The sequence below is a fragment of the Meles meles genome, chromosome 3 (assembly GCF_922984935.1).
Source record: "Meles meles chromosome 3, mMelMel3.1 paternal haplotype, whole genome shotgun sequence".
Taxonomy (NCBI): Eukaryota; Metazoa; Chordata; class Mammalia; order Carnivora; family Mustelidae; genus Meles; species Meles meles.
Window position 1 is genome coordinate 144,710,905 of NC_060068.1, and position 12,997 is coordinate 144,723,901.

The following is a 12,997-nucleotide window of genomic DNA, read 5'->3' on the forward strand; positions in this document are numbered from 1 at the left end:
CCAGGAATCTCACTCCTGAATAGCTACTCTAGAGAAATGAAATCATGTTCACATAAACTCCAGTACACAAATGTTTATAGTGGCTCTATTTGTAACTGTCAAAACCCAGAAATGATCCAAATGCCCTTCAAGGGGTCAACAGATAAACTGTAGGGTACATCCACACAATAAAATATGTACTACTTAGCAATAAAAATAATAAAATAAAATAAATAAATAAAAATAAAAAAACAGACTACTGATAAACTACTGATAAACACAACTTCCATAAATCTCATTATGCTGAGTGAATGAAACCAATCTTCTTAAGACTGTATTATGGTTCCATTTATATTACAGTCTCAAAATTACAAAACTATGGAGATAAAGAAAAGATAACTTGGGGCACCTGGGTGGCTCAGTCTGTTAAGCACCTGCCTTCAGCTCAGGTCATGATCCCAAGGTCCTAGGATGGAGTCCTGCATCAAGCTCAGTAATCAGCTGAGAGTCTGCTTCTCCCTCTCCTCCTTCCCCCGGCTCCTGCTCTTTCTACTTTCAAATAAATGAATAAATAAATAAATAAATAAATAATCTTTTAAAAAACGAAGAGAGAACTTACTGCCAGGGATTGTAAGAGTTGAGAGGCATAACATGAGGGAGTTTTTTGGGGTGATGAAGTCTTTTGGTATTCTGTACCCTGATTATTGTGGTAACTTTACACAAATCTATACATGTATTAAATTCTAAAAACTAAAAAATTCCAAAAGGAAAAAGTGAATTTTTCTTTATAATTTTAAGATTTTATTGATTTATTTGACAGAGCTAGAGAGCACAAGCAGCGAGAGCAGCAGAGAGAGAGGGAGAAGCAGGTTCCCCGCTGAGCAGGGAGCCCTATGTGGGGCTTGGTCCCAGGACCCTGAGCCCATAATTCAAACTAAAGGCAGGCACTCAACTGACTGAGCCACACAGGTGCCCCTTTTCTTTATAATTTTAAAGATAAAATTTTATTTATTTTTTAAAAGATTTTATTTGTCAGAAAGAGAGAGAGAGAAAGCACAAGCAGGGGAAGCAGCAGGCAGAGTTCAGAGAAGCAGGCTCCCCACAGAGCAAGGAGCCCAATGCAGGACTCAATCCCAGTACAGTGGGATCATGACCTTAACCAACTGAGCCACCCAGGTATCCCTAAAGATAAAAATTTTTAAATTTCCAACTTAGAGCCAACTTTTTTCTTTAATTCAATTTTAACTCACTAAGTTATCACCTCTGATAATCTCATTAGTTAAAAGTACAATATATAGCTCAAAGATAGGGGCAAAATGGAATACATCCTAAGGAGTACCAAGAAATAGTAAAGCATTGGGAAATCTGGTAATAAATAAAAGGCTAAACAACAACAACAACAACAACAACAACTGGGTATGTCAAGCCTGGAGTATAGACTTACAGGCAAGAATGAGTAATGACAAAGGTTTTCAATTATCCAAAAGGCTGACATATGCATGGGGTTAGAATTTTTCTGTGTAGTATTAGAGGGAAACATCATTCACCAATGAATCAAAAAATACAAAGGATTTTCTAGCGCTTCCCGAAATTCGGCATTTATTCCTCAATTCTTAAGACAATCAAGAAGCAGGAAATTCTAGAAATTCTTGCATTAAACAAAACGTTAGGCAGGATGATCCCACAGTTTTCTCCCAACTCAAACACTGTATGAATCTATGGACTATAACTTCAACAGTTAACCTATTAAAGCAGAAGGCACTGAACATCTAAAAAGGCAACTTTTCCTGTCAAAATATCACCTTTCACTGCATAAAGGTAAACATTATAGAGCACTTTGAGTTACAAATTTTGAAAAAGACTAAATACAAAATCTTAACAAAAGCCATATTGAGGCCTATTTTATTTCCCCAAATCTGATTTATTCTGAGGATATTAAAACTAAACTCAAATTACTAATGCCTAATTAAATATAATTTCATTAGGCTTAAAAGACAAGTTATAAATATCAATTTCATGCAAATTTCTATAAGTATAGTGAAGAAATCTCCTGAAAAAGAAGTGTTCTTTCCACACAAAAAGTGGTAGTCCTCAAAAGAGCCAAAACATCTGCATTCACTTTAAAGCTCATCAAGACAGACTGACATTTTTAGGAGAAGCATATGGCTTGCTGAACAGTCATCTAGAACAGGATCTTTTGTCTAGTAAACCCTATTCAAGGACCATTTCCTTATGTATGGAGTGGCTGAATAAAGGAAAGAACATATTTTCAAGTCCTAGAAAACACAAAGAAATAAACTCTTCATCTAGCTTTGTTAAGGATATAGCAAAACATATTACAAAAGCAGCCAGATCTTTACTCTCAGAGACTGTGCTCTCAATATCTGAAACAATTCTAAGAAAACACTGAAACAAAAGAACTCTAGAAAAGCATGCAACTTTCTTACAGAACTATATCTAGCCAAAGACCACCTCCCTAAAAAAGGCATTTCCATTTTAAAGGATAAAACACTTTCTTCTTAAAACTTAGAAGGGCAGAGTTCAACAGCTGCGCTATATTAAACCTGAGCCCTTCCAAAAGGAAGAACAAGAGTCTCTAGAGAGCCAGTAACATGGCCTGCTTTCTCCAAAATTATCAAAATGCCTGCTCTGCCTCAAAGGAATATTTCTCCAAGAAAAAGCCTCCATACAGTGCATGGGTAAAAAGCATAAAACTGTAGATTAGGGAATATGCAAAAATGGGAGAATTTTTGTTTGTTTCTGGAAATCTCCAACCTCTCCCCCAAGGAAAAATGCATTTTGAAGATATGCATGATATATATAGCATGGAAAACTATTTTAAAACACACAAACACAAACAATAATTTTCAGCCCTAGCTTCCCACCAGAATCACCACAGAGCTAAACTTCAACCTAAATTTATTGAACTACTATATACTGGGGCCAAGGCATCTCAATTTTGTATGCACAAAACAGGTGATTTTGAGGCACAGCAAGGGTTTAAAAAGCACTAAACTGGAGCAAGATCCCATAAAAGAAAAAATTAAGTCTAATGAGTAAAGGCAAAAAAAAAAAAAAAAGTCACATTTGACAACTAGCTAGTTCTAAAGAACCTAAGGTATTCACCTTATCAAAATAAGACAATAGAAAGGAAATCTAAAACAGGAATTCTAAATTGCTCTCCTGCCACTATTTAAAAGACAAAAGACTTAAATGTTTGTTAAGTATCCAAATATTTAGATGAAAGTCATTGTGAAGGATCTGGCCACTCCATAATTCAAGTACAGTAAGGTTCCATGAGAGTCTTTGGATACTGCAAACTAAAAAAAAAAAAAAAAAAAGTTATAATAAGAGCTCATGTATTATATGTAATTATCTGTCAACCTTAAGAAAGCTCAAGTTTTGTTTTTTTTTTAAAGATTTTATTTATTTGACAGATAGAGATCATAAGCAGGCAGAGAGGCAGGCAGAGAGAGAGAGGAGGAAACAGGCTCCCCGCTGAGCAGAGAGCCCGAAGTGGGGGCTTGATCCCAAGACCCTGGGATCAGGTTGGACCCCGGGATCATGACCTGAGCCAAAGGCAGAGGCTTTAACCCACGGAGGCACCCAGGCGCCCCAAAGCTCAAGATTTTAATCACAGCAAAATAAATTTCAGCCATCATCAGAGCTTCATTAAGCCTACTTTGTTTTACACAAAATTGTAACAGTTTTTCTTGCTTGGTATTCAAATTTACGATAAATGAAAAAGAGTAGTGAAACTGCTAAAGAGAAGCGAACCAGTTAAAGAAGGACACAAAAACACTATTACAAAGCAGACAAAAGAATTCAGAAAGTATAGCAAACACTTGATAGTTTTTAAAGGAATGAGAATACAGTAACTTTTTTTCTAATGATCACTGTAATAAGAAAAAAAGAAAAACAGGATCAGTTTACCTTGTTTAATACATGTATCACATGCGTTGTTTTTTTTTTTAATATTTTATTTATTTGACAGAGAGAAATCACAACTAGGCGGAGAGGCAGGCAGAGAGAGGAGGAAGCAGGCTCCCCACGGAGCAGAGAGCCGGATGCGGGGCTTGATCCCAGGACCCTGGGATCATGACCTGAGCCAAAGGCAGAGGCTTTAACCCACTGAGCCACCCAGGCGCCCCTCACATGCGTTTTTTTAAGAGGGTAAGAAAGTATAATAAGTTGCATATACAAAGTTTCTCACCAAAAATCATTACCAAACTTAAGAGAACAAAAAATAAACTTCAAAAAATAAAACTAAAAAACCTAATTTCTAAACTGGAGACTCTCACTGTACAAAAGGAACAGTAGAGTGAAAGTAAAGAGCATCAGATAGTTTCTCAAAGATATTTTGCTAAAATAAAAACAGAAGACACCGAGGTTTTAATTTTCTATTATCACACCTGTATTTCTCACTACTAAAGTCAAGACGTTCCTTCAGACTGCTAAACCGGACTATTTCCTAGCAATGTAAATTTAAAATCTGTTTTCTCATCCGTATGTCTGAAAAATGAGAAAAACAAGAACACCTAAGTTCACAGGATTACTGTGAGAAATACAGAATATAATGCAGGTGAAGTAGTGGCAAAGTGGCTAATACACAGTGAGAAATAAATGTCAGCTATTAGTAATTTATGCTCAGAACAAATACCATAAAAATGATTCTCAACTTTCACCAAGGGATTTATTTTAGGAGCATCTCCATTTGAAACTGCCTTATTCTTTATTCATCCCATACCAAGAAAACATGTATTAGAAAGGAATCAAATTGCTCCTTCTTTCTCCATTAAGCCCAACATAAAATTAATTAACTTTTAAAAAACTTCATGTAAAGTGGCTTGCAGAACACAAATCTAATAATCACATTCAGTTACTATTATTCCAAAAAAGTTATCATGTTCCATGAATACCCTTTCCCAAGTAAATTCATTTCCACCTCTTTTTTAAAATATGAATATAAGAATCAGGACATTGTCAAGGAAATTTACGAGTTCAAAAAAACCTGTAAGACAACTTCAATCCAGAAGTATAACACACTTTTGGGTTAATATCCTAAACTAAGACCACCTCAAGTAATTAGAAAAAAGTATGTCCTGTAGATATTTTATATTCACATTTATGTAGGTTAGTGCTTCCTTGGCTTTCATTGATGAGGCTACTAATAGAAACAGTACCTATGGCTTCCTGTTTTTCCTCACAATCACACATCTCTAAATATGTATTTACTCATCTATGTAATAAACATTTACCTATTATGTGTGTGCCATTACATGGATGTCATGAGGTATACAAAAATATAAAAAACTTTTTGCAGTCAAAAAAATTTTCCAGCCCTCCAAAAGCCTGTGGCCTCACTACTGATGTATCAGTCCATGTGCTAAAAATTGCTCATTTACAAGTGTGTGTACATGTATATGTGTAACAAAAGGATCAGTAGAGGTTGTTATGCTGAGGCAACCACCAATCTAAATATCTTTGTAACATACAACAAAGATTTATTTCTTAGTCACTTTATATTTTACACAACCTGTTAAGAATCAGCTTCTAGCTTTGCTCCATGTGCTCTTCATTCTAGGATCTAGAAGTAGATCCTTTTTCTAAAAGAAAAAAAATCCCACCTAAAATGTCTACCTCATAGGCAGAGGGAAAAGAGACATGGTAAAACATAGGACAGCTCCTACAGCTTTTGCCTGACATGGCATATTATTGCCAGTAACATTACATTGGCCCAAACAAATCACTTGCCTAATGAGGCAGTGATGTATAATCCTGTCACAGGCAACAGAGGCAAGTATTTTAAACAATAACAGCAATTACCACAATATCACAAGATTAAAGAAAAGAAACATATTCCGATATTCAAACCAAAAATAAAAGTAGTTTATTTAGGTAAGGTTTACTATGTACCAGACACTGTGATAAATGTATTAAAATATTTAATTCTAAGAAGAATTCAACAAAGATGTCCACTACTGAAGAAAATAGACCAATTATGGGTATTTCTTAATGAGGAAAATAAGCAAAACAATGAAATCTATTAGAAGACATTTTAGGGGAGCCTGTGTGGCTCAGTCAGTTAAGCTTCCGACTCAATCTCAGTTCAGGTCTTGATCTCAGGGTCATGAGTTCAAACCCCACCTTGGACTCAGCACTGGGCATGGAGCCTACTTTAAAAAAAAAAAAGATACTTTAGAGATACTTCAAGCTCATTGAACTTGGCTTTGACATGTTTCAAAGAAAGCGAAAGCAGCTGCACTTGAGAGAGGAATTTATCCAGCTTATCTGAACTGAAGCCATCAACTGGTTTTATATGTCCTAGATGTTTCTCAAAATGGGCTAAGACAATTTCACAGCAAGGTGTAAGATACACAGAACTCTTGTCAACCTTACCACTGTCATCTTTAGCACATCTTACTCAACAGAGGTTCCTAGAGAACCTCGTAATTTCATACTGGCTTCTCTAATGCTGAAAAAGGAAATAGGGCAGCACAAGAGCCAGAGATAGGAGCACAAAAGAAGCCTCCCAAAGGGGTTCCTGGGTGGCTCGGTGGGTTAAGGCCTCTGCCTTCGTCTCAGGTCATGATCCCAGGGTCCTGGGGTGGAGCCCCAGGGCAGGCTCTCTACTCAGTGAGGAGTCTATTTCTCCCTCCCCCTCTGCCTGCAGCTCACACTTATGCTCTCTCTCTGACAAATAAATAAATAAAATATTTTTTTTAAAATGAGAAATGATGCAACAAGGCTAGGTAAGTATACATGAACAGGTTAAAAAAATAAAAACCACTGTATCAAGCACAGAGTCCAAAGTATTGCTATTTTTTTTTAAAGATTTTATTTATTTATTTGACAGACAGAGATCACAAGCAGGCAGAGAGAGAGGAAGGGAAGCAGGCTCCCTGCCAAGCAGAGAGACCGATGTGGGGCTTGATCCCAGGACCCTGGGATCATGACCTGAGCCGAAGGCAGAGGCTTTAACCCACTGAGCCACCCAGGCGCCCCAAAGTATTGCTATTTTGAAACAGTGTACCATTTTACCTAGCTTTTAACCCACCGAGCCACCCAAGCGCCCCTTTACCTAGCTTTTAAATTAAAATCCTAAGTAGTTAAATTTACCCTGGATAATTCCATAGATAAGTCCAGGAAAGTAAGAATAAATGTAGGCCACTGATTCAGGTTTCCCCCCTCACTCAATCCAGGGAAATGAGAAGCATATGGAAACTAAGACACTCTAGGAGCATGAGCTCAGTAACTAGATCGAATGAATCATCTACACTGTTTAAATAAGTTTTCACCCTTACGTATGTTGTTGGGTTTCTTGGTTTGCTCTTGTTTCTTACAGAGGTACTATAGTTAATTTGATACAAGCTAATGTAACTGCGTCTTTCCTTCTACTCATCTTTCTTCAGTATTTGTTCACTACTCCCCTTCTTACCAACTGCCTGATTCTACTCTCCCTCATTTTATTCAAGTGATCTGAAATGTTACATTATTTGTAAATGGTTTATAAGCATTACAATAAAATGAATTTTAGATTTAAATTATCCAGTTTATTAGTTCTTTCCACCCACAAACTTTTCAGATCCTCATTACCTCCGAATCATATCGGAAAGAGAAAACTTAACAATGAAAAGTCAGTAATATGTAAAAGAGAAGGGCTATAAATTTGCCTCAAGGTGAGATAAACATAAACTCTTTGGGTAAAAAAAAAAAGTGTTACAGGGGCGCCTGGGTGGCTCAGTGGGTTAAGCCTCTGCTTTCAGATCAGGTCATGATTCCAGGGTCCTGGGATGGAGCCCCGCATCATGCTCTCTGCTCAGCGGGGAGCCTGCTTCCCTCTCTCTCTCTGCCTGCCTCTCTGCCTACTTGTGATCTCTGTCAAATAAATAAATAAAATCTTAAAAAAAAAAAAAGTGTTACAGAAAGCAAATAAATAAGGACACCTGGCTGGCTTAGTCTGTAGAGCATGCGACTCTTGATCTCAAGATTTTGAGTTCAAGTGCCTTACTGGGCACAGAGGTTACTTAAAAATAAAATCTTCAGGGGCGCCTGGGTGGCTCAGTGGATTAAGCCGCTGCCTTCGGCTCAGGTCATGATCTCAGGGTCCTGGGATCGAGCCCCGCATCGGGCTCTCTGCTCTGCAGGGAGACTGCTTCCTCCTCTCTCTCTGCCTGCCTCTCTGCCTACTTGTGATCTCTCTCTCTGTCAAATAAATAAATAAAATCTTTAAAAAAAAAAAAAAATAAAATAAAATAAAATAAAATCTTCAGGAGTGCCCAGCTAGCACACTTCGTTAAGAATCTGACTCTCGGTTTCAGCTCAGTTCGTGATCCCAGTCGTGATCTCAGGGTCGTGGAACTAAGCCCTGAAACAGGCTCCAAGCTGAGACTCTTCCTCCTTCTCACTCTGCCCCTCCCCTCTCTAAAATAAATAAATAAAATGTTTTTAAAAATTAAAAAATAAAATCTTTTTTAAAAGACAAATGTGTCATTTGGCTTGTGTTTAAAATTTGTTTTCCTCAGCAAAGGTTTTTAAAGTGTGAAACAGAGGTTATCATATGTGATGTAATATTTTATTTTCAAATCTCTTCTAACACATTTACAAGTAGAAACTCTTCAAATCTTTGTAAGTAGTACTAATTATAATCAGTTTCCAAAATCCAGTATCTTACTTCAACTACAACAATAGCTGACAAAATGGCTGTGACTTAAGCTTAAATATACAGTCATGTCTTAATTAGTCATGCACCAGTGGATCCTTCAAATTTGTTTTGAGTTCTAAGGCTACTATGAATACATTACTTGGGAATGCAAAATTAATCTCCATAATGTCTAGGAGAACAAGAACTAAACTAGATCACCTCTCTTACAGCCGAAGTCAATCAGTGGGGCATTTTAGAGAAGCACTTTCCATTCTTCGAATTCCCCATACATAAAATAGTTAACCACAAATTTGTTTACCTTTCCCTAATCTTAGCATCCTTATTTTCTAAGGACCATATATTATGTATATATCCACTACCGCCTTCAAAGCTTTTCATAAGCCATTGAACCTACCCACAACATCCTCTTCTTCTCCCCACGCCCCCAACACCCACTATTTAAAACCTTAATAAAATCTACCTCTAAAAATCCTTTCTAATTAACTCGAGATCGAACTCTCTGCATTCCCTTTATATTTTAATATAACACTAAATTAAGTAGCGTTTGACTAGGCCAATTTTTTAACCATCCCCATCTGTCCATACAATCTTTCCATGTTATTCTAAGCACTTAGTGTAATCTCCAGAGCATGCATAAAAATATTCAATATATGCCCTGGTTTCTAGTAAGCAGCGAAAATCGCGATAAAACCTAATTCTTCGCAAATAAAAATACTACTGTGTGTGTTGTTAACAACATAAAGTCAGGAAAATTCGAAAAAACAGGGAAATCGACAATTAATGCAGCCGGGAAAAAAATCACTATCACAAAAATGCTTCAAAGCAGAACAATAACAGCAAAAATCTCTGAAATATTATGAAGCTTTAATAAAATTCTGGACAGGAAACTTGCCGACATTACCACCAGCTTTTAAAAAATTACCTTCCAATATTACTAACAGTGATATGCTCACTAACAATGAATTTCAACCAAGCAGTCTGATGAACAATCTTTCTGTACAGAAACCCACTAACACCACTTAAAACCGTGTTAAGGGAGAGAGGCACCTAACCTTCCAACAAGGAGGCGTGATGGGCAAACAGGTGAAAAAATGGATAAGTGAGGAACGGGGGTAGAAAAATCAGACTCCTCCCCTTCTCTGGGGGCTAAAGCTCGGCTCGCAGACCCGGAGACAACCCCACCCCCACGGACCCTCTCTCACAGCAACAGTCCAAAATCTTCCAAGAAACCATGCGTCCTCCTCCCCCCATCCCCGCATTCACGCCCCCACTCGCCTGGCCAGCGCCCCTGAATCGCAGCTAGTCCCAAATCAGCCTGCCCTTTCCAGAGGAAGGGGTCAGCACAGAACGCTTTCCCCGAGGCCTTCTCCGGGACCCAGCCAGCAGAGACCCCCCGCAAAAGTGGAGAGACCCCAGAAGCTTGAAGAAGAAACCTGACAATCCTGTTACCTGATAGGAACCCTGGAAACGGAAATGGCAGCTACAGCCACTGCCCTTTTCCCCCACAACATTTGCCTCAGCGCCTCTGACATTGAGACCGCCGCCATCTTGCTGCAGGCAAACGCCTGGACGGATCTCCGGAAGGGACAAACTTCCTTCGTTCTCAAGGCTCTGTAACCATAGTGTAATAGAATGGGGTTTTGTTTACTTCACTTTTGTTTGGCGTTTTGTTAAATACTGGAGTTTAGAAAAGAGGTGAGAGGTTTGATTGACAGATAATAAGGAAAATGAATGCAGCAATGCAGCAGTGCATTAAGTGTTAAACATTACCTCCACAAATCGTAATCTTTGTTTGTTGTTAGGACTAGTTATTTAATGAAGACACGTTCTCCACCCCCCGCCCCGCCCCAAAGAACCTGGAAAATTTAAACACCTGCAACTCATAATTTTTTCAAAGGACCGAGCATTTTTAGGGCTGAGCCCACTGGAAGAGCCAGAGGGCTCTCTGGATTCTTGAGAACCTAAAGTAGTACTTTTCCAAAGTGTTGCCAGATTCAGTATGTAAGCCCTCAGGAAGGACTGTATTCAGTTTGATGTTCTCTAGTTGTCAGGATCATATTTTCCAGTTCGGACACATGGCCTGGAAAAAGGTTATTTTTTTGACATGTGGATTTCAATGAAAAACTAATGGAACACAATATTTGATATCCTTGTTTTCCCAGTAAATCCTGAACCTGCAATCGTATTCTAAACACCAAAAATATTATTATTCTTCATAAACATAAAACAAAAATTATCTTCTGAGACCAGTGTTGGAAACATCTTTGTATTGTGGGCTACTGACCTTGAAAACAATGATTAACTGTGAATTATCTAAAATAAAAAGGTAGTTGAGGTGCCTGGGTGGTTCAGTCTGTTAAGCATCTGCCTTAAACTCAGGTCTGGATCTTAGAGTCCCCGGATTAAGCCCCAATTTGGGCTTCCTGCTCAGCGGGGAGTCTACTCCCTCTTCCTCTGCCTCCGCCCCCACCCCCTCGCACTCACACCCGTGTGCTCTCTCTTTCAAATAAATAAAATTTTAAAACAAAACAGAACAAAAAACTTGTGAGTTCTAGCCCTACCTCTGGTGTAGAATTTGCTTGGAAAAAAATTTTTTTTGCTTGAAAAAAGAAAAAAAGGAGTGGCTCAGTCGTTGGGCGTCTGCCTTTGGCTTGGCTTGGACTTGATCTTGGGGTATAGGATGGAGCCCCCCTCTCCCACCCTCCAGCCTTGGGGCTCCCTTCTCAGCGGGAAGCCTGCGTCTCCCTCTCACACTCCACCTACTTGTGTTCCCTCTCTGGCTGTCTGTCACTTAAATAAATACAATCTTAAAAAAAAAATACATGTACTATATTTATTGAAAAATAAATATAGTATGCGAGTACATGTGGACTCGCATAGTTCAAACCCATTTTGTTCAAGGTTTAACAGTACTGTTTCCATTCTTATAAATTTTGACATTTCAAGAATGTTACATAAATTGACTCATGCAGTGTATGACTTCTTGAGATTGGCTTCTTAAACTCAGTATAATGCCCTTGAGAACCACTCGAGTTAATGCGTGTATCAACAGTGCATTCCTTTTTATTGCTGAGTAGCATTCCTGGTGTATTAGGATCCTCCAGAAGAGCAAAGCCAGTAAGATACAGGTATGGACATACCTATTTGTTTAACCATTCACCTGTTGCAAAACATGTTGGTGGTTTCCCGTTTGGGGCTATTACAAACAAAACTGCTATGAATGCTGGTGGGTTTTTTTGTGTGTGTGTAAACATAAAATTTCATTTCTCTGGGATTGTGTTCAAAAGCCCAATGCTTAGTCATTTGATACATGTATGTTTGTTTTTTAAAGAAACTGCTTAACTATTTTTCAAAGTAGCTATACCTTTTTACATCCCTACCAGCAATATATGAGATACAATTTCTCCTTATCCTCACCAGCAGTTGCTATTTCACTGTTTTTTATTTTAGCTCAACCAACATTAATAATAGGTGTGTCATAATATCTCACCATGACCTTAATTTAATTCCCCTAATGGCTACTAATATTAAATATCTTTTCATGTGTTTATTTGCCATCTGTATAGTCTATGCAGTAAATATCTCATGTCTTTTGCTCATTTTCTAATTGCATTAGTTTTTAGTGTTACATTTTGAGAAGTCTTTATATATTCCAGACATGAGTCCTTTATCAGATACGTGGTTTGCAAATATTTTCTCCTGTCTGTAGCTTGTTGTTTTATCCTCTTAATAGGGTCTGTTGCTTAGAAAATGTATTAAATTTTGATGAATTCTAGATTGGTCATTTTTAAGCTCATGGATTATACTTTTCACCAATATGTTTTCACCAATATATTATATATATTCACCAATCCTATGTCCTAAACATTTTCACCAATTTTTCTTCTATTTTTTTAAATTGTTTTAAAAGATTTTATCTATTTATTTGACAGAGAGAGACATAACAAGGGAGGAAATACAAGCAGGGGGAGTGGTAGAAGGAGAAGCAGGCTTCTCAGCCAAGCAGGGAGCCCAATGTGGGGCTCAATCCCAGGACCCCGAGGATTATGACCCCAGCTGAATACAGACACACAACATCGGAGCCACCCAGGCGACCCCCTATGTTTTCTTCTAAAAGTTTTTTAGTTTTACCTTTCACAGTTAAGTCTAGGGTCTTTTTTGAGTTACGTTTTTAGTTAATAAGGTGAGAGGTTTAGGTCAAGATTCAATTTTTTACCTGTGGATGTCCAGTTGCTCTAGCACTCTGTTTAAAAAGACTATCTTTCTTCCATAGAATTGCTTTTGTATCTTTATCAAAAAATCAATTTGGCCATACTATTTCTGGGTTCTCTATTTCAGAAAGAATTTAAGCCC

The 12,997-nt window shown here is 37.8% G+C and overlaps 1 protein-coding gene across 1 annotated transcript in view; it reads right to left on the bottom strand.

Annotated features, from left to right (window-relative positions):
* NDUFS4 (NADH:ubiquinone oxidoreductase subunit S4) overlaps positions 1-10,227 on the bottom strand; it is a 101,883-nt gene extending 91,656 nt beyond the window's left edge. The window contains exon 1 of the mRNA XM_046000479.1: positions 10,094-10,227. Within this exon, the coding sequence (XP_045856435.1) occupies positions 10,094-10,191 (98 nt within the window). The 5' untranslated portion in view covers positions 10,192-10,227. The remainder of the gene's footprint in view (positions 1-10,093) is intronic.
* Between the last annotated feature and the right edge of the window lie 2,770 nt (positions 10,228-12,997).